We start from the raw sequence: 25,370 nt of genomic DNA, 5'->3' as shown, positions 1-25,370 counted from the left end.
GTAAACTATTTTGGTGTATGAATGAGGGTAATTAACACATTAATAAATTACTTTTAAATTACCTTCTGAAATGGGATAAGGGTTAACTATATTATTTCTGACATAACCTGTTTTCTTAGACTATTAGTTTTATTTTTAGAACACTGTAGTATGATACAAACATTTTTAAAAATGGCATCTTCTTTCTTGAATACATTGAAAAACAGAAGATATAATTGTACCTGCTGGAAGAGCATCCAGCTTAAGAAATACCATAAGGCTTGCTGAAATGAAAGAGCTTTACAGCCTTCCAGACAGTGAAATAAAAGAGCAAATTAACTAATTAATCTGAATACAATCAAAGCACAAAAATTTGATGATTAAAGTGAAATTGTCCTACATTTTTGGAACCTTTATTCTAATTCAGAAGGAAACAGGTGAATAATGAGACTTATATACCACTTCATAGTGCTTTACAGTCCTCTCTAAGTGTTTTACAGAGTGAGCATATTGCCCCCAAACACCTGGGTCCTCATTTTACCGACCTTGGAAGGATGGAAGTTTGAGTCAACCTTGAGTCGGTCAGGACCAAACTCCTGGCAATCAGCATAATTAGCCTTCAACCCTACAGTCTTCTTACCGCTCTTATCGAGGTCCCCCGTGATGACGGATATACAGGGGACGTGTGCGGACCGAAAGTTGAGGGGAGCTGATGCCTTCCATCAGCCTAGGACTCCAGAATCTCCAGCGCGGCTTGGCGTCCTCAGCGGCGAGAATGGTGGCCCCGTAGTGACGACAGAGGTGATTGAAAGCGTTTTGCGGCGGCTCCAGCGGCTGTGGGGTTTTTCAACCCTCCTCTTACAGCTTTTACAGCTTGGTGAGCTTACAGTGACTGTGTTGGCCAATTATTGCCATCTTTTAGAACGGGGGAGTTCGAACAGGCCTTCTATTTGGATCAGGCGAATCGGGTGGCTGGCTGGGTGCGCCGTGGCCGTAGCCTTTTCCGGATGCCTCCCCCCCCTCCATATTTGGCTCAGTTCCTCCATCGATGCTACCTTCTCCAACAGTGCTGCTCCTTTCACCAACGCTGTCTCCTTTACCAACTCTGCCTCTTTTACCAACGCTACTTTTTCCAGCAATATAGCCCCCTCCACCAGCACTGCTTCTCTTACCAACGCTGCCTTCTCCTCCAACGCTGCCTTTTCCATCAACGCTGCCTTTTCCATCAACATTGGTCTTTTGTCATTCTGGGCTTTGACCATCTGACTTTCCTCAACTATATGTTTAGGGCTTTAGGACTTGTTGTCTTAGCCCTAATTGTTGCCACCACTACTATCTTCCACGGCCCGTGGACTACCACCATTGCCATCTTTATTACCTCCCACTACGACCCTTGGACTGCCAACTGGGATAGCACCTATTTATTCCATCTAAATCTCTTTATTACGACGCTACGGACTGTGGTCGCTTGAAGGAATTTACGGCACGTGAGAAGGCTTACACACACGTTAAGGACATTCGAGCCCTCCCCTTTCCATCTTGATCTGTCCCTGCTACTTGGAACCTTTGGACCTGGCCTATAGGAGAAGAGAAGTTGGATTTTCTCCTACTTACCATTCATTGCCATCGCCGGTTCTCAACTGTTCCGCCTATTTCCAGACTCTTAGACTTATATTACATACTATTTAAGATCTGAGATCTGCGCAAATTGTCTTAGTATGAGGAGTGTGTGTGTACGTATGTTAATGAATGAGCCCACTTTTTATTAATTTTTAACTTATTCCCTGTTTTTATTGTACCTATTGTTTTTATTGTCTTAGTGGGGCATGTATGTTAGTATGGCTGTTTGGTGCATATGAGGGGATTGAGAGTGCGGCCTAGGGCCCCCTCCGCTGAGTGCAGAAGCAGAAGTGGACGGGGCCCCGAATCTGCCTCTCATCCCGAAGTGTTTGGGGTGAATGGCCTGCCGAGTAATGCGGGGACCATGGGTTGGGGAGGGGGGTCTACGGATAGGGGGATGAGCCGGAGCATCCCGGTTACGTTTGGGAGAGGCAGGTATGACGGGAGCTTCAGGGCTGGCCATTACCGGGGAAGGAGGGTTCGCTACATCACAGCGATCCCTCGTTCCGGCCTCCATAGCTCATCTCAAAGACCATGTGGCAAGAGTGATCAGGGCCCTGGTCTCAGGTTGTTGTTGCTAAATGCCAGATCTGTGATTCACAAAGCTCCCCTCATCCGGGACCTGATATTAGACGAGGGGGCAGATCTGGCATGTATTACTGAAACCTGGTTGGGCCATGAGGGAGGAGTCCCCCTCTCCGAAATGTGCCCTGAAGGGTTTCAGGTGCTCCACCAACCGCGACACCAGGGAAGGGGTGGAGGAGTGGCTGCTATCATCCAAAGGTCATTAGTTCCTCGTGGGATCCCTGCTCCGGAGATTGTCAGATGTGAGTCCCTTCTGGTGAAGTTAGACCTTGGGGGTCAAACGGACTTGTTGTTAACGTACCTACCTCCCAGCTGCGTTGCAACAGCCCTGCTTGCGCTCCTGGAGTCAGTAGCCGGACTGGCGGTTGAGTTCCCCAAACTTATAGTATTGGGGGATTTCAACCTGCCATCTCTTGGCGAACGCTCTGATGGGGCGCAGGAGTTCATGGCTTCTATGACAACCATGGACTTGACCCAGGTAATTTCGGGCCCAACTCATACAGTGGGACACACGCTCAACCTCGTGTTTCTCTCGGGGCAGTGGAGACGTGATCTGAAATTAGAGGGCATTGAGATCTCGCCCCTGTCATGATCAGATCATTTCCTACTGAGGCTGGATTTTCGAAAACCACTCTCCCCCACCGCAGGGAGGTGGAACCGATTAGGTGGTTCTGCCCCAGGCGCCTGATGTACCCTCTGGGATTTCAAACGGATCTTGGGGATATACCTGACTCCCTTGCCCGCAGCCCGAGAGAGTCCTTGGTCGCTGCTTGGAATATAGCGGCGGCTGGGGCTCTTGACCGGATTGCGCCTTTGCGGCCTCTCTGCAGCAGTGGATCCAGGAGGGCTCCTTGGTTCACCGAGGAACTCCGGGAGATGAAGCACCAAAAGAGACGCCTGGAGCGACGCTGGAGGACTAGTAACTCTGAATCTGACCGAGCACTGCTAAGAGCCTATATTAGGACTTATCTCGTGGCAATACGGGCGGCAAAATGTGTGCATTTTTCCGCTCTTATTGCGTCCGCAGAATCTCACCCAGCCGCCCTGTTTAGGATTACTCGCTCCCTTCGGAAGAGGAGGGATGCGGAGGAACCCTTGCAGGGAAGAGCTGAGGAATTTGTTCAGTTTCTGTCAGATAAAGTCGCCCAGATTCGGACGGACCTGGACTCCACTTGGGCAGTTCCTGCCGAGATGCCGGGGGTAGGCCTTGAGCGGATTCCTTGGATTGAGTTCCAACCTGTTACTCCTGAGGAAGTGGACAAGGCCATGGGAGCAGTAAATGCCTCCACCTGCTTATTGGACCTGTGTCCCTCCTTGCTGGTTTCTGCCAGCAAGGAGGTTACACGAGGCTGGTTCCAGAGAATCATTAACACCTCTCTACAGGAGGGATCTTTCCCGCAGCCCCTAAAGGATGCGGTGGTGAGACCCCTCCTTAAGAAACCTCTGGATCCAGCTATTCTTATTCTTATCGTCCAGTCTCCAACCTACCCTTTGTTGGGAAGGTTGTTGAGAAGGTGGTGGCCTTTCAACTCCGACGGTCCTTGGATGAAGCTGACTATCTCGATCCCTTCCAGTCGGGTTTCAGACCTGGTTACTCCACCAAAACTGCTTTGGTCGCGCTAACCGATGATCTCTGGCGTGCCAGGGATAGAGGATTGTCCTCTATCCTGGTGCTTCTTGACCTCAGCGGCCTTCGAAACCATCGACCATGGTATCCTTCTGCGAAGACTGGGGGAGGTGGGAGTGGGAGGCACCATTCTACGGTGGTTCTCCTCTTACCTCTCTGACAGGTTGCAGTCGGGGTTGTTGGACAGAGGTCGGCCCTGAGGCCCCTCAAATATGGGGTGCTGTAGGGTTCGGTCCTGTCCCCCCTCCTATTTAACATCTACATGAAGCCACTGGGTGAGATCATTCGCCGGCCCGCATCAAGTACCACCAATACGCGGACAATATTCAACCATGCCAACTCAGCGAAGCAGTGGAAGTGATGTGCCAGTGTCTGGAGGCTGTTAGGGTCTGGATGGGACTGGATTGGCACTCAATGCAGACAAGACTGAGTGGCTTTTGATGTTTCCTCCCAAGGATAGTCTGGATTTTCTATCTATTAGCCTGGGGGGTGAAAGTTTACACCCCTCAGAGAGGGCTCGCAACTTGAGTGTCCTCCTGGATCCGCATCTGACTTTAGAACATCATTTGTTGGCTGTGACCAGGGGGGCCTTTGCCCAGGTTCGCCTGGTGCACCAGTTGCAACCCTATCTGGACCAGGAGGCACTTCAATGGTCACTCATGCCCTCGTCACCTCAAGGCTCGACTACTGCAACGCACTCTACATGGGGCTGCCCTTGAAGAGTGTTCGGAGACTGCAGTTGGTCCAGAATGCAGCCACGCGAGTGATATCAGGGGTACCTCAGTACACCCGTATTACACCTATCCTCAGCGAGCTGCACTGGCTCCCTATTAGTCTCCGGACATGCTACAAAGTGCTGGTAATTACCTTTAAAGCCCTACATGGCACTGGACCTGGATATCTGAGTGACCGTCTCCTGCTACACACCTCCCAACGTCCGATAAGAACTCACAGGTTAGGCCTCCTCCGGGTGCCGTCTGCTGGACAATGCCGGCTGGCGACCACTCGGGGGAGAGCCTTTTCTGTTGCTGCTCCGGCTCTGTGGAACGAGTTACCAACAGAGATCCTGACCCTCCCCACACTTGCGGCCTTCCAAAAAGCCACCAAAACCTGGCTGTTCTGGCAGGCCTGGGGTTGCTGACTCAAATCAGGTCAACCCCCAATTAAACCGGATGTATGTTGTGTTTTTAAACTGTTTTGTATTGTTTTATGTTCTCCCCCTGTATGTTATTTTATTTTATTCGTACTTGTAAGCCGCCCTGAGTCCCCGTCCCCCCCCCCCCGGGATTGGGCGGCATATAAACCCATTAAATTGCTAAATTGCTACAGTCTAACCATTTTGCCACCACGGCTCTTATAACCTGGGTTATAAACAAATAAATGCATGAGGGTATTTATGGGCACAAATTTACAACTTCTAACCTAACTTGTTTTCCTTATTATTTCTTGTTGACACAATTTTCTTCTTCCAAGAAAGTGAGAGCATGCTAGTCAATAGTCTAAATGTACCTAATGCATCTTTGGAACTTCCTAGCAGCTTTAATTTACAATCTGTTTCCCAGATGAAGAATATTTTTCGGAAGCTGGAAAAACATGAGATCCAACCTTATGAAATTGCATTAGTTCACTGGGAAAATGAAGAGATCAGCTATAGAAGAGGAGAGTAAGTATGTGAATGTCATAAACTCATGGAGTTTTCCATTTAAGCCACAGGCTAATGGTAGAAATTTTGACAAATAATTATTTCTGGAACATATATTCATATACAAGTTGCATCATAGCATCTAGGTATTTCATAAAATTCTTCATAAAAAATATTGGTAATTCCATTGTAAAACAAGAAAGTAGTGATGTTTTGGGGAAGCTATTGCTGACATTCCCTCCACCTCCTCCAGCTGCACATTCCATTGCACAGGTAGCTCTTTCACTCCATCTGCTCAATGACCCAGGAGATCGTTTAACATCTGGAATTGGGAATGCTGGATTGCAATTATTGAGTGAAGCAGTTACATGAACATCTCGCTTAATGACTACTTCACTCAATGACTGAGATTCTGATCCTGATTGTAGTTATAAGTTGAGGACAGTCAGCATATTCCAGTTGTTAAAAGACTGGCCCTTACTATGCTTCCACAAACTATTAGTGTTCTGTTTGAGCATCCTCAAGCCAACGCACTCAACTATGTACGAAGTATTACCACTTTTATGTTGATTGAATATGCACTGTTGAAGTTTTAAATGAAAACAGATAAAATGAAAGAAACAGAAATTCACTTATACAATAAAAGAAATAAAAATTCACATGTGGAATAAGGCCTATGTTAAATCAACTACTCCTAAATTTTATTTTATTTTTTGTATTCTTATGATTAGCTGAAGGATACCTACTTATGTTTTATTACACAGTCCTACCAGTTCTTTTAATACTCACTTGATTCACTATTAGACCAATGGTAATGCTGACTGGGGCAGATGAGGGAGCAGGAAGTTGCTTGAACCTAATGTAATCCATTCATATCTTTTTTGTAGAGGACAGTCAAAACTTCATAGAGGAGAAATCTTGATAAATTCAGAATTAGAAATGGATGATTTCATTTTAGAGAAGTTTGCTTTTTCCAATGCTCTCTGCCTTTCTGGTAAGCGATCTATCATATAATTTCATTTAATGATCTGTATTATTATTTGAAATCTGGGAGGAAATGGAGTTCATGAATGCATTTATAATGTATACGGCACTCAAAAATACTCTGCGTGAAACATCTAATTACAACTATTTTGAAAAATTTGCTCAGTCTCACAGCACTTTCTCTTGCTTATTGACTGAAAAAGAGGGGGAGAGGGAAGGAAGGAAGGAACCAACCAACCAACTAGACAACCTGTGCCCTGTTGGGTCATTGCTTCAAAGATATCTTCTTATTTCAACAGGGAAAATGAATGACCAAGAGTGGGCCAATAAAGAGTGGGAGCAGGAGGGACTTCCAATTTCCTGCCGGCTTCCCCATTGTGTTTCCTTTTGTAAATTTGGCAGGGAACATCAGAAATCTCCATTCCTTTCCTTTCTCTCTTCCCCTTTCCCCCTCCAATATGCAGGTAAGGGACTGTTGCTGGGTGGGAGTGGGAGCAAGGGATTCTGAGACTAACTGGCAAACTGTCACAAAATGAAGATCACATAACAGCCAATAACACTGAAGCAGCCACAACTTTTCCAAATTTTATTTCCTCAGGGAATCATGATGCCAGATTTTGGGCACCTGCTGTAGGTTAGCTTATTTGAGGGACCTTGGTTCAAAATTAGTTACTCTATGAACAGTGTTTTGCAAAGTTCAAAGTTATGACAACAAAAGTTTTAATATCAAAAGTATTACTTTTGAAAAGGCGACTGGGCTTTTCAAAAAATAAAAACACTTGATACAACTGGATGACTGAGAATCTTGATAGACAAAATATTTTATAGTACATAGATTATGCCATTGCAAATAATTTATGCTTTACTGTAGACTTGTGACCCTTAATAGTACTTTTGAGAGCCACTTTTATGAAGAGAGTAAAGAATCAGACTAGTACTGTTAATTCTAGTCCTGCTTTAGGCACAAAGGCAGTTGGGTGACCTTGGGATAGTCACTTTCTCTCAGCCCTAGGAAGAAGGCAATGTCAAACCACTTCTGAGAAACAGAAGAAACAGAGTGTATTATCCTTAGTAAACTGCATAAAATTTAAGCATTCTTACTTTGTAGAAAACAATATCATGAAAGTAATGTTTCCCTTTGGGCTGAAAGAGACATGAAATGGGAGGTTTATGTTTGAATCTTATGTGAATTGGGAATAGAGTACTTTGATTTGAATAGGGGCAGCAGAAATTTTATCTTTACTTTTTTTAGTAGGAAAGCTATTATCAATCAGCTAGAAGGGACCTTGGAGGTCTTCTAATCCAACCCCTGCTCAAGCAGGATACCCTATATCAGTGGCTAACCTTTTTTGGCTCCCGTGTGAAAAGTGGGGGGAGGGCAGGGGGATTGTGCGTGGGTGTGCCACATCCATAATGCTATGCGTCCTCCCTCCCATGTGCCCATGCGACCAGCACCCTACCCCCACTTTTGGTGCTTTTTTTTTCTCACTCCCCAGGCTCCAGAGACTTTCTAGAGTCCCAGAGCCCGGGGAGGGCGAAAATAGCCCCCCTCCCAGAGGCTTCAGGAGCTTCCCTCAAAAGAAGGCTGAAATCAGCTGGCGTGCTGGAGCTGACAAGGCAACGCATTGCGTGCCCTAACAAATGGCTATGTGTGCCACCCGTTGCACATGTGCCATAGGTTTGCCATCACGGCCCTATATCATTTCAGACAGGTGGCTTTCCAGTCTTTTCTTAAAAACCTCCAGTGATGAAGCATATAAAACTTTTGAAGACAAGATGTTACACTTGTTAATTGTCCTCACTGTTAGAAACTTTCTCTTTAATTCCAGATTGCTTCTCTCCTTGATTTCCATCCATTATTTTTTGTCTTGCCTTCTGGTGTCTTGTCTTGCCTTTTGGGGAAAAAGTTGACCCCCTCTTCTTTGTGGCAGTCCCTCAAATATTGGATTACTGCTATTATGTCATCCTAGTCATACTTTTCTCTAAACTAGCCATACCCAATTTCTGCAACCACTCTTCATATGTTTTTGTCTCCAGGCCTTTAACCACCATAGTTGTTACTTAGAGCAGAGAAATAATTGGTAGATTCATATAAAATGGTTAAAAGGTTCATATAAAACACTATGCCAGGATTAAAAAAAAACCTTGAAAAAATAATTTTGACTTGATTTGCAAATTTTGTGCAAGGTGGGTTTTTTACATTACACTGTCAAAAAGAACATATCAGGTTAACAGAGAACAAATTCTTGTCCCTAAGTTAAAATCAGAAACTTGTACCTACTCTAAAGTCTAAAAGAAATAATCAGCATATCAACATTACTTGTCAAGCATTGGACAATACAAATTTAAATGTTTTATTTTGTGATAAAACTTGGAAATGTAGCTCATGTGAATAATATATTTTTATGCTTTTCTCTAATGTAGTAAAACTGGCCATTTGGGAAGCAGCACTGGATAATTTTGTAGAATCTATTCAATCAATACCTGAGGTACTTACTATTTTTTTCATTCTTCCATAAAATTTGTGGATTTTTAACATCATAGGTGATTGAATTTTGGATTGTTGTATTTACCATCTGTTCTTGGACACAGGAATGAATTGAATTTGTTTGCCAGATCAAAATTTCAGTGAAACTCTGTATTACATTTGAACAATTAGATATGAAACACTTCCAAGTTAACTCAATGACTTTACAAAATGCTTAATTAAACTCATGTGTCTAAGGGGAAAACCCTGTTGTTTTAATTATACCTATTTTATGTTTCTTATGGGAAGCTATTTGTTTGAATGTAGATTGACATGTTTATTATTAATGCTCATGTCAACAAGTTTCACTATATAGGATGCCAAGAAGAAAAACCTGCATGGAAATTTGAAATACAAAAAATTAACTTCCCAGAGTTAAATTTAAAATAGTTTTTTACTCACATTAAAAATGATAGAATACACTAAAGTTGATCCTTTTGTTAGAAAATGGAGTTAAATATAGGAGTAGAAAGAGGAATAGGTCATCAATAAAAAGTATACACTGCTCAGAACTCAAGAGAAGCTGGCAGGAAAGCTAAAATTCAATGGTTGGCATATTATACTAAGAAAAGAAGAAAGTTATTTAGATATGTTTAAAGTAAAAGAAAAAAAGAATCAGTGTAGCAGTTGTATGTTGAAGATGGCAAAATGTTGTGTTCCCCAGGTAGTAGTGAAGAACAAAACATAAGGAATTAAAGGTTGGGTCTTATAAAAACATGATAAAATAATTACTTTGCATAAATCCTGGGGATTTGTCATTTTTGGTTCTGCATGGGCTGGTTTGCATCAGACAGAACCAGTGCACAATCTTGAGGTCCTCCCAGACTCACACCTCCTGCTTGATTTAGACCAGTGGTAGTCAACCTAGTCCCTACCGCCCACTAGTGGGAGTTCCAGCTTTCATGGTGGGCAGTAGGGGTTTTGTCCGATACTGAAGCACTTTCCTTTTTTTAAATTTCATTGACTTTTAAAAAAAATTTCATAGCATTATTTAAAAACATTTTCATTAGGTTTTCATAAAATTCCCTGTGATAATTTAAATTTCTGAAAATATACTATTTGTATCATCCGCGCATAAATTTAGTTCATACGTGAAACTAAATGGAGCTATAGTATGACCACAAACAAAAGAGCCTCCTCCCAGAATAGCTTGCGCATCTCCCCCCACACCACCCAGCTGTAACAGAGAAGCAAAGCTAGTAGCCGGCGTCCCCCCCCCCCCCGCAACCCAATCCACGATGTGCGAGAGGCATGCGCAGACGATGAAACACGGCACAGGCTCTTTTGTTTGCGGTCACACTGGTCAGTACGCAGATTTGTGAGAGTGAGTACGTGCCTACAGCTTCAAACAAAATATTGTGAAATATTGTGAGCCCATGTCTCAAAAAAAGAAATACGCTCGTGGCTATTTGCCAGAGTATCTGAAGATGGGTTTCATAGAATCAGTTGTAAATAAACAACATCCAATGTGTTTATTGTGTCATAAAACATTATCCAATGAGGCAATGAAGCCAAGTCGATTGTGAGAACATCTTTCTACAAAGCATCCAAATGATATGGACAAGCCCATTGAATATTTTCAGGAAATATATAAAAAAAATTCAAAATCGTTCAACAATTGTTGCATCATTTAAGAAACAACATGCAGTGAACGAAGATGGATTAATTGCCGCTTATCGCATTTCATAATTAATTGCAAAAAGTGGTAAAATCTATAATATTGGAGAAAGTGTAGTAATACCCTCTATAAAAGAATTTATCTCAACGGTAATGCATCAGGATATACCTGGAATTTTAAAAAAGTTGCCCCTAAGCGATAGCACAATAAAGCAACAAATTGAAGAAATGGCTGTTAATGTTGAAAAAAAACTTATAAGTATTCTCTATCTATATTTAATACAGTGAAATCATACTTTACAAAAAATAATATTCCTTTGAATAATATTGTTGCATGCGCTACTGATGGAGCACCATCAATGGTAGGTCACTATTGTGGATTTGTTGCTTATTTGAAGGAAGAAGTGCCAAATCTTTTATGTATTCATTGTGTGGTGCACAGACAACATCTTGTAGAAGAACATCTAAGTACAAGTCTCCATTCATCATTAACTATAATAATTTGTGCTGTAAGCAAGATCAAATCCAATGCAAAATATGACAGAATGTTTTGACAGCTTTGCCAGGACAATAATGAAGATTTTATTACGTTACTTTTGCACACAGAAGTTCGGTGGCTGTCAAAGGGTACATCTTTGGCTTGTTTTGTAGCATTATATGATAGTGTCATACAATTTTTTGAAAGTAATAATGAGACCAATTTGTGTCAACAGTTAAAAACAGTAAAGAACGATGCCTTTTATTTGGCAGATATTTTCAAGAGATTTAATGATGTCAATTTGCAGCTTCAAGGAGCTAATAAAACTCTTATAGATTGCCAAAGTATTGTGTCATTATTTATTGACAAACTTGATCTACTTCATTATAATCTATTGAAGAGAGAATTTCATCAGTTTCCTGAATTATCATCTATAAAAGATGATGTAACTCCAGAGGATATTGAGATTCAGTAGCCACCTCAACGAACTTAAATTGGACATGGAAAAACAATTTGAAGATATTTTGAAATTGAAGGTGTATGACTGGATGAAAAATCCTTTTACCGCAAATATTGAAGAGGCTGATACAACTTGCCAAGAACAACTGTTAGAAATTAGATATGATGAAGAAAGTAAACATAAATTCGATAGTGGTGGATATGAAAACCTATGGCAAAAAAAAAAAATGCCTGTGTAGAAAATGATATTGTTTATTATTACCTTTCCCTACCTCATATCTTGTGGAATCAGGCTTTAGTGCTGTTAATCATATTATGACCAAAGAAAGAAACCGCCTGAATATTTCCGAAAGAGAAGACCTTCGTTTGTTCCTTACAAAAATCAAGCCAGATACCCAGTATTTAGTTTCGCAGCCTCAGCCTCGGGGATCTCATTAATAATTTAATTAATTAAATGTAATTTCATCAGACTTCATGCTTCTGTGTATGCAAAATATAAATAAAAAGATAGATTTATCTACAGTAAGTTTTATAGATTTATTCTGCCAAACTTAGCGAAAGTCCAACAAAGTATTTGATAAGTAATTATTATTATATGCTTTAACTTGCTGTAACTCTGCTTTATAAATTTTATAAAGTACTTCACCATTACTGTGGAACCGGTGGGTGGTTAGAAAATTTTACTACTAACAGAGATACAAAAGTGGGTGGTAGGTATAAAAAGGTTGACTACCCCTGATTTAGACCAATGTGTTTTGGAAAATATTCTTTTTTCCAGGGTGCTTCTAATAATGTTGTGTGCTCTGCAATATTTCTTTTGGGAGGAAAGTGTTATAACAGTCTTGAAGAGCACCAGAGATTCTCCATTTAGGATAAAATGCATTCAATATTTATCCACCTGGACAATTCTCCCTTGGTTGGTTGGCTAATTAGCCATGATGGTCAAGGATCAAGAGAACAATACTTCCTTGTGGTCTACATTCTTAGGCTGAAAAAGATTCCATTAAACTGGAGAAGACAAGGAATTTGGACCTGGAACAATGTGCTTACATCAGTGTGAAGTATTCTGTTCTTAAGGTGCCATTCAGATCTATCACAGCAAGAATCTAAGTGCATTTATTAGGATAGTGTCAACCCTTTAGGGCAGATAGGATCAAGAAACAGGCACAGCAATGATTATTATAGATAGAATGACTGAATCTTGTAAACTTTCAAAAGTTTTTCTCTGCCCATTTTACCTGAAACAAAATCAAAGCAAGCTTATTTGGAAAAGTCCCCCTCAGCAGTTGACTCACTCTGTCCCCCATTTCCAAGCCAGATTTACATTCCTTCAAAATAGATACTATGGATTTTGTGTTACTATAAAAAGCTTGCATATCTACAGTGGGGCAAAAAAGTATTTAGTCAGCCACCAATTGTGCAAGTTCTTTCACTTAAAAAGATGAGAGAGGCCTGTAAATGACATCATATGTAGACCTCAACTATGAGAGACAAAATGAGAAAACAAATCCAGACAATCACATTGTCTGATTTGGAAAGAATTTTTTTGCAAATTATGGTGGAAAATAGTATTTGGTCACCTACAAACAAGCAAGATTTCTAGCTCTCACAGACCTGTAACAACTTCTTTAAGAGGCTCCTCTGTTCTCCACTCATTACCTGTATTAATGGCACCTGTTTGAACTTGTTAGCAGTATAAAAGACACCTGTCCATAACCTCAAACAGTCACATTCCAAACTCCACTATGGTGAAGACCAAAGAGCTGTCGAATGACACCAGAAACAAAATTGTAGACCTGCACCAGGCTGGGAAGACTGAATCTGCAATAGTCAAGCAGCTTGGTGTGAAGAAATCAACTGTGGGAGCAATAATTAGAAGATGGAAGACATACAAGACCACTGATAATCTCCCTTGATCTGGGGCTCCACGCAATATCTCACCCCGTGAGGTCAAAATGATCACAAGAACGGTGAGTAAAAATCCCACAACCACACGGAGGACCTAGTGAATGACCTGCAGAGAGCTGGGACCAACGTAACAAAGGCTACCATCAGTAACACACTACGCCGCCAGGGATTCAGATCCTGCAGTGCCAGACATGTCCCCCTGTTTAAGCCAGTACATGTCCGGGCTCGTCTGAAGTTTGTTAGAGAGCATTTGGATGATCCAGAAGAGGATTGGGAGAATGTCATATGGTCAGATGAAACCAAAGTAGAACTGTGGTAGAAACACAACTCGTCGTGTTTGGACGAGAGAGAATGCTGAGTTGCATCCAAAGAACACCATACCTACTGTGAAGCACGGGGGTGGCAACATCATGCTTTGGGGCTGTTTCTCTGCAAAGGGACCAGGACGACTGATCCGTGTACAGGAAAGAATGAATAGGGTCATGTATCGTGAGATTTTGAGTGCAAGCCTCCTTCCATCAGCAAGGGCATTGAAGATGAAACATGGCTGGGTCTTTCAGCAGGACAATGATCCCAAACACACCGCCCGGGCAACAACGGAGTGGCTTCATAAGAAGCATTTCAAGGTCCTGGAGTGGCCTAGCCAGTCTCCAGATCTCAACCCCATAGAAAACCTTTGGAGGGATTTGAAAGTCCGTGTTACCCAGCGACAGTCCCAAAACATCACAGTTCTAGAGGAGATCTGCATGGAGGAATGGGCCAACATACCAGCAACAGTGTGTGCCAACCTTGTGAAGACTTATAGACAATGTTTGACCTCTCTCATTGTCAACAAAGGATATATAACAAAGTATTGAGATGAACTTTTGATGTTGACCAAATACTTATTTTCCACTATAATTTGCAAAAACAAAATCTTTCGAAATTAGACAATGTGATTGTCTGGATTTGTTTTCTCATTTTGTCTCTCATAGGTGAGGTCTACCTACGATGTCAATTACAGGCTTCTCTCACCTTTTTAAGTGGGAAAACTTGCACAATTGGTGGCTGACTAAATACTTTTTTGCCCCGCTGTACTTGAGGATTCATCCTCTTTGTTTCCTGGAAACTCTTGTAGAATGCTGAGATATTCATCAGATAACATAAGTCTTTGTGAATTTTAATCTCTGTCTTGTAGGATAGATCTTAATTTAAATCTAAATTTTGTCAGGAAGTTCTCCAGCCATAACAATTGGGTTATCACAGGGCGTCACGCTGGAACGGGCTGCTGACAGACTCTCTGTTCGGTTCGCCCGGTCTTTCCACGAGCGTGGCCGTAATAGGCAAGGTCCCTTCGAGGTGCGAGGACCTTTGGAGAGGGGAAACCTCTGTGCAGTGGAGGGTGAAAGGCGATCTCCTCCCACGAAGCAAGAGGCTCCCTCAGAGTTCGTGCAAAAGAGGTCGGCTGATTAATGGCCGACCAGAAGGCGTGACTGCCAGCCACTAATAAGGAAGGGAGAGACAGCTGCAGGGAATATATAGCGGACCAAATGACGGTAATCACAAGATCTGACTTAAAAGCCTAAACCTAAAAGATAAACAACTTTACTGCAATAAATACAGATACGTGTGTGGGCGCATTTATCTGCAGCGGCTATTAAATACAAACAGTGAACTTTTGTGAAAGCTGATTGACGTTGTGAATAGAAGAAGACAGGCTTTGGACTAGTTAAATTTGAGGATTAACAGAGGACGAGACGAAGAAGAGAAGCTGGATTTGCCTGCCTGGGAAAAAGGAAAGAAGTTTAATCACAAGGGTTTGAAGTACCCGGTGTCATATTACAGCCAGAGACAGCAGAAGGAAAACACTACACTGACAACAGGAAGAGATTGATGGGTGAGTTCTAAATACTTTCTGGCCTCTCCTGCACCCTGTCGTATCACGCTGAAACGTTTCTCTTCCTGACTCTCCCAGATACTATAGAATTAACTGAGCCTATATTTCACAGCCCTGCTCCAGCTTAATTACCCTGTATGTACCCCGGGCTCTGTATAACTACTTAAGCAGCACTCAGAAGGTACTAGACTTACACCTTATAGGGGAAGAGCTGAATTAAAGCAAATGGCAACGAAAACAGTAACCTTAATTAAAGGGAGTAAAAAGCAAACTCCCCTATCTACCCCGGTGAGGGAAAAGTCCCCTGAGGGCAGGCAAACGGGAGATAAGGCAGCCCCAACCCTGCAAGACCAGGAAGTAACAATGGACTCCTTACAAGAGACAATATTGAAGATGGGGGAAAGTGTCGCCAAAGGCCTGGAGGGAGTAAAGAATGAAATGCGTGAAGTAAGAAACAATATGGGAAAAATTGAGGAACGTATAGGAGTAATACAAACAGCGCTGCTGAAAAATGAGCAGGAAATTCAAAATGTTAAGGGGAGAACGGAAATAGTGGAAAAAAGGATAGACAAAGTGGAGGACAATCTGGAATCTATAAACTCAAGCCTGGAGGAGGCCATCCTCCAGCTAGAATTAGAGCGATCAGCATATTATTTAAGACTACAAAACGTGGAGGAAGCAAAAGATGAAAACCTCCGGGAGCTGATTGGAGAAATCCTGGGATTAGTCCTCGGCAGGCCGAAAAAAGAGGTTATTAATGATCTGGACGAAGCCTATAGAGTCAATACAGGCTTCGCGAGACGCCACCGGCTTCCGAGGGAGATCCATGTGAGGGTGTTGAGAAGACAGCTGAGAGAGGACATTCTAAGTACAATAAGAGGGGACTCTCTAACATACAAAGGTAAAGAAATTCTCATCTTAAAACAGACTCCACGGAGAGTCAGAGAGAAGAGAAGGAAATACAACTTCCTCTCCACACGTTTAAACAGAGACAGAATTCAGTTCAGATGGCTCCTTCCAGAAGGAATGTTGATAACATGGAGGGAAAAGAAATACCGAATAGATACCTTGGCGAAAGCTCAAGAATTCCAGGAACTTTTACTAGCAGACGATGAGAGATTTAATAAAGAAGGACTTTTAAGACAGGGGGACACTATAATTGAAACTCAACCAGAGGGGCGGGGGCCAGGAGAGGCCAGAGAACGAGAGAGATATGGCAGAGAAGATTCGAGAGCAAGGTCACCCATCGAGACTCGATCCAAAGGTGCCCTCAAAGCGAATAACGTGTAAGGGAATTGAAGAATGGGAAACGAATGTACTATCAGCTAATGTAAATGGTCTTAACATAACTTCCAAAAGAAAACGAGTACTGTTGGATCTAGTGAAACAAAAGTTAGATGTAATCTGTCTTCAGGAAACCCACATTAAAGAAAAATACAATAACCTGTTGGTCTGTCCAAAACTAGGTAAAACATTCTGCTCGTCAGCACAAACCAGAAAAAGAGGAATTGTGATGTATATAAAAGAATGGTTGAACCCCAAATTAATATATGCAGACAAAGGTGGTAGGGTATTAATGGTGGAGATAATTAATGGTGGGAAAAAAATTTTACTAGTTGGAATCTATGCCCCAAATCAAAAACAAGAGAGATTTTATATTAATCTATATAAGAGGATAAATGAAATAGAGTGGCAAAATATATGTATTCTAGGGGATTTCAACGCTATAGCAGATGGTAAGATGGACTATAAGGGTACCCACAAGAAAAGCACAAGAAGGAAACTACCGTCTGCCTATGTAAATATGGTGAAGGATTTAGATCTTTATGATGTCTGGCGAGCAATGAATGACAAGATGCAACAGTACACGTTTTACTCCCATCCACATAATTCATGGTCCCGTATCGACATGGTTTGGTCAAACTCGGAGCTACTCATGGATACTGTAAATATTGAAATAATAACCAACAAGTGGGCCGATCATCACCCAGTCTTATGGCAATGGAAAGGGAAGGCAAGGATAAAAGCTAGGTGGACATTAAACCAGAACATACTACAAGAGAAACAATTTGTACAACAAATAGAAAAGGAACTGGGCTACTTCTTTAAAGAAAACGGTAAAGAGCAGACCTCAATACAAAATGTTTGGGACACGATGAAGGCAGTTGTGAGGGGAATTTCCATAGCCTATATAATAAGAAGAAACAAAATGCACAGGGAAAAACTTAATACACTGAACAAAGAACTAAGAGAGACGGAACTGCTGACCCAGAAAGAGCCAGAAAATAGTAGACACAGGGAAAAAGGAGAGTTAATTAAACACCAAATAAATTTGATCTCCCAAGAGGAAATAGCACAAAACATTAAGAAAATGAAGCAGAATTATTTTGAACATGCAAATAAAACTGGGAGATGGTTGGCCCACAAAATAAGAAAGGAGAAGGTCAAAAGAATTATTAAACAACTGTATGACGAGGAGGGGAATCTGAAACAAGAAATAGGAGAAAAGAAAAAGATAGTACAGAACTATTATAGGAAACTATATAAACAAGACGAAATTAATGAACAGGACATTAGAAAATACCTTATAAAGCAGAAGCTTCCAGTCTTGTCGGAGGAGATACGAGAGAGATGCTCGATAAAGAAATTACACAAGAAGAACTGAAAAAGGCCATTCAAAAACAAAAAAACAATAAAACACCTGGGCCGGATGGGCTCCCGTCGGAAATATATAAAAAACTTCAAAATACCATAGAAGACAAATTATTAGAACTATGTAATGATACATTGCAAAATGGTAGGGTCCCAAAATCATGGGGGGAAGCCTACATTACCCTAATACCAAAGGAAGAGGCGGACAGTAGCAAGGTCCAAAATTATAGACCCATATCCCTGTTAAATGCAGATTACAAAATCTTTGTATCAATATTGGCGGAAAGACTAAAAATAATATTAAATCAAAGTATCCATTCGGATCAAAACGGCTTTCTCCCAAAAAGACATATTAGAAACAATACAAGAATAATAATGGACACCCTGGAATTCTATCAAACAAGATCCGAGAAACAACTCGCATTAATCTTTGTTGACGCTCAGAAAGCCTTTGATAACCTAGATTGGAACTTTCTAATCACTCAACTAAAAATGATGAAATTTGGCGATAAATTTATTAAGATTATAGAATCTATATATTCACGGCAATCTGCAAATATTATAGTCAATGGGGAACTAACGGAGAGGATACAAATTGGAAAGGGTGTTAGACAAGGGTGCCCGCTCTCCCCACTACTATTTATTACGTCTCTAGAGGTCCTTTTAAATCGGATAAGATCAAATCAGGAAATTAGGGGCCTGACCATAAAAAAAGAACAATATAAAGTACAGGCCTTCGCGGATGACATGGTCTTTATCGTGGAAGACCCCTTACTTTCAGGACCGAATTTGATGAAGGACATTGAGAACTTTGGGTGTGTGGCCGGTTTAAAAATAAACAAGGAAAAAACAAAAATGATTATAAAAAATTTCCCCAAAAACCAGATTGGAGAACTAGAGGAAACAATGGAATTAAAGGTAACTAAAAAAATTAAGTATTTAGGGATCTGGCTGTCTGCGAAGTGCTCTTCCATAAAAGAAGACAACTATGATAAGTTGTTACAGAATACCCAAAAGGACTTAAAAACCTGGTCAAAACTACAACTATCACTGATGGGAAGAGTCGCAGTAATTAAAATGAATGTTCTCCCAAAAATCCTCTACCTATTTCAAACGGCACCGGTTAAGCTAGGGGAAAAATTTTATAATGATTTGGACAAAATGATTCGTAACTTTATATGGAATGGTAAAAAGCCCAGAATAAAATATATGCACCTGCAGGATAAAAGAACTCAAGGGGGAATGGGATTACCGGAATGGAAAACATATCATCAAGCAGCAACAACTATGTGGATAAAAGAATGGGTAATGTTAGCTAATAAAAGAATCTTAACAATAGAGGGCCACGACCTGCAATACGGGTGGCACAACTACTTATGGTGCGAGGGAAATAAAATCCACAATTATTTTAGTAGTCACCATTTAAGGGGGGTATTGATTAAGGACTGGCTCGAAATTAGAAGGAGATACTATACGCAACTACCTAAATGGATATCTCCGACGGAAGCCCTGATATACCCGAATTTGATAAACTTGGATAAAATTGTTACCTACCAACAGTTGCTAGACGACCAAAACAAACTAAACCCCAGGGAAAATTTGGCCGATAAGGGAATAAACATCGATTGGTGGCCATATCTTCAAATTCAAAACAAACATAAATTCGATCTAGCACAACCTGGCTTCCAGAACAAGAACCAGGAATTAGATAAAATTTTAATTGGACCAGATGAGAAATTAATTTCAAAAATATACAACTGCTTACTAATTCGAAAAACGGAAGCAGAAAGAGTAAAAGAAGTCATGGTAACCTGGGCCCAAAACATCGGCCACTCAATAGATCTAGACGACTGGGAAAGAGTCTGGGAATGGAATCTAAAATTGACAAAGTCGACGGCCTATAAAGAAAATATATATAAAATGTTCTACCGCTGGCATCTTCCACCGACAAGACTGGCGAAAATGTCTTCAAAAGTTTCAGCCATATGCTGGAAATGTAAAACGGTGCTGGGCACGTACTACCATATGTGGTGGACGTGTCCGGTAGCCAAAGCATATTGGAAGCAAATACTAGGATGGCTGAATGGAATCCTGTCAATTAAACTATGCTTTAAGCCGGAAACTTTCTTATTAGGAATAATAGATCAAAAAATTTGCAAATCTGACCAATACCTCCTAGTCCATATTCTGACAGCGTCAAGGATTGTTTACGCACAGTGCTGGAAGAGTGAAAATGCCCCTACCAACACTATGGTGATGAATAAAATTTTAGAACTAGCAGAAATGAACAGACTGACGATGCGAATTAATGACAAAGAAGACACAGACTTTTATACAGTCTGGGAGAAGCTATACAAATGGCTTGATGAGTCAGTGAAGACCTAGACATAAAAAGAGATAGCTAACTAACCTATCACGATTAAACCAATAACTCAAATGAACAATATACAACAACTGAGAGATAAACGAAAGGAGAAATGTATCAGGGGCGAGAACCCACCGTCGAGCAATTTTGTCACGCTACAATGCTGGGAAAACTTTAAAAAGCTGATAGGAAATTCGCTATAATTACCTGCATGAAATTAGTGATCAAACTTCATTTTAGATGAGGCGAGAAGACGTATAATCCTTGCCTCTTCAAGCAAGGAAAGGGAAAGAGAACCAGATTGTCCTCAGCAGAGGAAAATACGCAAATGTAACAAAGGTTAGAAGGGAGGGAAGGAGGATAGTAGGGAAGTCTGGATGGAGAGGAGAAAGGAGAGGAATAGGAAAGGCAGAAGAAGGGGGGAAGAAAGAGGAGGAAGAGAAAGAAGAGAAGGGAAAGAAGGTGGGAAGAAAGAAGGAGAGAAGAAAGAGAAGAAACTGGGGGAGGAAGGAGGGAGGGAAGAAGAGAGGGTAGTAAAGAGGGAAAGAGGGAGGGAAAGAAAGAGAGAAGGAGAGTTGAAAGGAAGGAGGGAAGGAGGGAGGAAAGGAGGGAGATTAAGAGAAAAGGAAGGAGGAGGGAAAGAGGCAGGGAAGGAGGGAAGGTATGTGTGAAGGAGGGGGGGAGCGAGGGAGGGAAAGGAGGGGGAAGGAAAGGAGAAAAGGAGAAAAGAAAGGAGGGAAGGCAGGGGAGAAGGAAGTAAGGGGGGAGGGAAGAAAAGAGGGAGGGAAAGATACCTAACCTTTGATGTTTATAATGATTTGATAGTATGGGAATATCTCGAAATGTAGTTGTATTGTTTTGTTACAAGTTATGGATGTTGTATTTTCTTTTTACCAATAAAATCTATAAAAAAAAAAAAAAAATTGGGTTATCACAAACTGTCTATGGCAAGACTGCCTATCCCACCTCCCAAAGTTAATATGAAATTCAGAATAGATCTTTATTGTCATTAGGATTGTTTCTGCCAGTTCAAGTAAAGAGTGCAGTTGGATGGATAATATTGTACATCTAAAAAAAATCAATGTTCTCCCTTCTTACAGATGCTTAAATTAAGAAAGAAACTGAAACTGTCTCATGCTGATGTTATGCAGAAAATTGGGGAACTGTTTGCCTTGAGGTATCTGAATGAAAAATAAGCAAAAAGATTGCATTTTAGAGTGCAAGAGATACCATGATAGTATTCACACATATGGATATAGTATACTGGCATGTATAATCCGCTTTTTAAATGTGTGATATTTTTAAAGTGATACAATTATATTTCTCTCTTCTGCATCTAGACTATTGTCCTCTGTCCTTTAACAGAACTAAGTAATGTTTAACAGAATCCAGAGCTTACTTGTGTAAATTTAATACCAATAAGCATCTTGTTATTTTCCTGTTAAAATGTGGTTTATTTGTCAGGTCCTTACTTTTGATTATGTGTCACTAAATAGTATTAACTAGCAGCACAAAGATAAACCTTCAAACTAATCCCATTGTATATTGGTTTTTTTAATACCACTAGTTTTTTTCTGTATTTTCTTCAACTCCTGATAACCTAGGTTTGTAGTAATACACATATAGCAGAATAAATAAAAGGTGATAACATGTTGTATATAAAGCTTTAATCAGGTTCTAAAAGAATAGAATGTTTATTCGGAGATTGAAAACTTAACTATAAGTTCTGTAGCTGTGACAATGTAACATTTTTTTTTTGCTACATGAAGTATGTTTGTCCAAAGAGTACTTGTTTGTCTCAACTTATAACAGTGCAATATGCAAAATACAATTCATTACCTGGCTTTTAAATAAGAATTTATCTTTCCTTCCTCAGGCATCATATAAATCTGAGTTCTGATCTGTTGATTACCCCAGATTTCTACTGGGACAGAGAACATCTTGAACAACTGTATGATAAAATGCATCGGTTTCTCAGTATTGATCGCAGAGTTAAGGTATTATTTTATTATTTTTATCTACAGTATTTTTCGGAGTATAAGACACTCTGAAGTATAAGACGCACCTAGCTTTTGGGGATGAAAACAAGGGAAAAATATCTGCCTCTGCCTCCCAGCAATTTCCCTCCTTGCAACAAACAGCAAACAGTACAGACAATATACATGCGTTTGTAATGTTATATTTCAGATTATACTTGTACAGATGTTGTTAAAATTGATGTGCTTTCTGGAAGTATAGTTATTCTCTGCTATTTAAAAGAATAGCACTGGGCCTCTTCAGATCAAGCATTTATTTTAAAAAGCTTCTTCATTTTGTTAAGGTGTCTAGAATAATAATAAAGCTGTCTTTAAAAAATAGGTGTAATAATTTGAACATTCTATAGGCATTTATAGTTGTTGACTTACCTCCTTGCAGCAAACAGCCTGATTAGCACAAGGGAAAAAAATCTGCCTCTGCCTCCCAGCAATTTGCCACTTGGAGCAAGCAGCAAGTTTCACTTTCAATTTCTCCCTATCATCATCTGTTTCAGGCTGCAGGGATTGCTATAGTCTATTGAAGCTTCCGCAAGCCAGTATCTAGTTTTATTGTTTTATGCAAACATAACCAGTGCATTCTGTAACTTTTGGGGAGGTTTATAATATGTTTTGCCTTTTTCTTAAATCCAGTAATTCTGAATTCACCAACAATTTGGCAATGGAGTTTTACAGAAACTTGCTTTTATAGATTTTGCTTTTTCTAGAGTACTTTATGATTAATGGTTGACTCTAAAAATTATTGGATGTTTTTTCTTAAAACATTTACAATATTTTGCTATGGGGCTATTGCAGAAGTGTATCTTGGTGTCCCGTGGAAAAAGATGATTGTTAGATGGTAACAAAAAAAAAAATGTTTAGAAATCCAATCAAGAACTTGTGAACATAACATACTGCTTTCCACAAAACTCACTTTTCAATAGAAGAGAACATAAGTAGGTCAGGATTTAACTGCGGTCTCATTGATGCTCTCTAAGCATGGTTGTTTGCTTGCAGATGTTTCATTATTGAAAATGTAATATCAGTGCTGTGAGTGTGGTGCTTGCCCTTTCTTTATATATACAGTAGCTTTATATATACAGTAGGTGTTGGTAGAAGTGTAACTTTTTCTTTGGTAGTTCCTTGACTAGAGTATTGCTTTTTGCTTGTTTTGTCTGGTGTTGATCCTTGATTAACTGGGTGTAGATTGCTGGAGAGAATGTACCGTATATACTCGAGTATAGGCCGACCCGAATATAAGCCGAGGCACCTAATTTTACCACAAAAAACTGGAAAAGTTATTGACTCGAGTATAAGCCTAGGGTGGGAAATGCAGCAGCTACCGGTAAATTTCAAAAATAAAAATAGATACCAATAATGTTTTTGAATATTTATTTCAAAGAAAAACAGTAAACTAGCGGTGTATTCAATGAAATACTTCACTCACCTCATGATGCTGATGTCCCGCTGTGATGATGATGTCCCGTGCAGCCGCGGGAGCGAGGTCCCGCCTCCTATGACACACGGCACAGTGATTCCTATCATTGGATCACTGTACCAGAGGAGGTGGGACATCGCTATGTGGCTGCTTACCATAACAAGGAGGAGGTGGGACATCGTTGCAGAGCGGCAGGAGGGGGAGGAAGGGGAATCGTAAGACAGCCCTGCATTACATTAGAACGTGAGGAGGGGGGATGGTGCGGTGCGCGCTGCGCGGCAAACTAACACAGAGGGAGGGGAAACTCACAGGGGCACTGGGCCATTCACGAGTGTCACCCAGCGGCATGGCCCCGCCCCTTTTTCTCCTCCATTTCGGGCAAATTTTTCACTGACTCGAGTATAAGCCGAGGCGGCTTTTTTCAGCCCAAAAAGTGGGCTGAAAAACTAGGCTTATACTCGAGTATATACAGTATTCTGGTTTTTTTGTTTCTTAGCCTTTTTAAATTGTCTCATTTGAAAGGTGTGTAAATGCGGTTTATCTCTATGTGTCTATTAATGGATGAACTTGTCTGAAAGCTAAGCTTTCAGGAATTCCAGTTTTAGCTTGGTCTAGGTTGCTGTTTTCCAGTTGAAATTACAGTTCAATCTTTCTCTCTGTTGTGAGTTTTCATTGTACCTTCCAGTTGCTAAATAGTGTTTATGGATGCACTCTACTATCTCTTTTCTGCCTGTCTGTCCTGCATACAGTATGAGCTGTTACAGTCCTTATACTTTGTTATAGATGAGTCCCATTCTTTCTTGGGCTACTAAGTCATTTGGTTTACATAACTGTGCTTTGGAGGACTTCAGTTGATCTATGGACTACAGTGATACCATGTAGTTGTAATTGTGTTGATTGTTTCTGAAATGTTTTTGATGTAGTGTAGCAGGGATCAATTTAGCTTTACAGAGCATCATTATTTAGAATGAACCAGCTCACTGGGATAGTAATCTGTAACAATATTCACGAAACTTTTTGTAGATTCCACATATTCTTACTGGTTTCTGGACTATATTGTAATATTAGTACATAAATGTTTTAATTCAGTAACAGATTCAACAGGTAGTTTTTTGATGCCTTGATATAGCCCAGTTGTTTGAAATGAAATTAAGTGTGTGTGTATATGTATATGTAAACACACACACACACACACACACACACACACACACAAATTTGCTTTCAAAGATGTGATTGTTGCCATGACAGTGTTGTGCCTGTGTATGAACAATGAGATTCAGGAATAAAATGGCCTCACTACTGTCTTTAAATTAATGCACATAGATTTTAAAAAGTGTTGTGTTTTTTTTTTAAAAAAAAACTTCGCAGAATCTTCGCAATCCAATAAGGAATGATGAAATTGACAATTCCATTTGAGGAATTTTGTTTTACATTGTTTTATTTCAGGATTTGCTTCTAATTTTATGTTGAAATTCTCTGCTATTAACTTTATTAAAGGTTTGGGCATATTTAACCCTGTTGCATTGTTAGCTGAGTTTTGCTAGACTTAAATCTTGATTATTATTTGGTGAAGTATACTAGGCTAAGGCAGGTATTTTACA

At 40.5% G+C, this 25,370-nt stretch overlaps 1 protein-coding gene across 4 annotated transcripts in view; it reads left to right on the top strand.

The window, feature by feature from the left end:
• The window catches only part of RMND1 (required for meiotic nuclear division 1 homolog), a 55,250-nt gene that overhangs the window by 26,102 nt on the left and 3,778 nt on the right, over positions 1-25,370 (top strand). For all 4 annotated transcript variants that reach the window (XM_032216786.1, XM_032216784.1, XM_032216783.1 and 1 more), the window contains 5 exons: positions 5,374-5,474; positions 6,341-6,447; positions 8,862-8,926; positions 21,420-21,496; positions 22,196-22,316. In XM_032216786.1, the coding sequence (XP_032072677.1) occupies positions 5,374-5,474; positions 6,341-6,447; positions 8,862-8,926; positions 21,420-21,496; positions 22,196-22,316 (471 nt within the window). The remainder of the gene's footprint in view (positions 1-5,373; positions 5,475-6,340; positions 6,448-8,861; positions 8,927-21,419; positions 21,497-22,195; positions 22,317-25,370) is intronic.

The sequence above is a fragment of the Thamnophis elegans genome, chromosome 4, assembly GCF_009769535.1.
Source record: "Thamnophis elegans isolate rThaEle1 chromosome 4, rThaEle1.pri, whole genome shotgun sequence".
In the NCBI taxonomy this organism is placed as follows: domain Eukaryota; kingdom Metazoa; phylum Chordata; class Lepidosauria; order Squamata; family Colubridae; genus Thamnophis; species Thamnophis elegans.
Note: the sequence above shows the minus strand (reverse complement) of the source record. Positions and strands in the feature narration are given on the sequence as shown.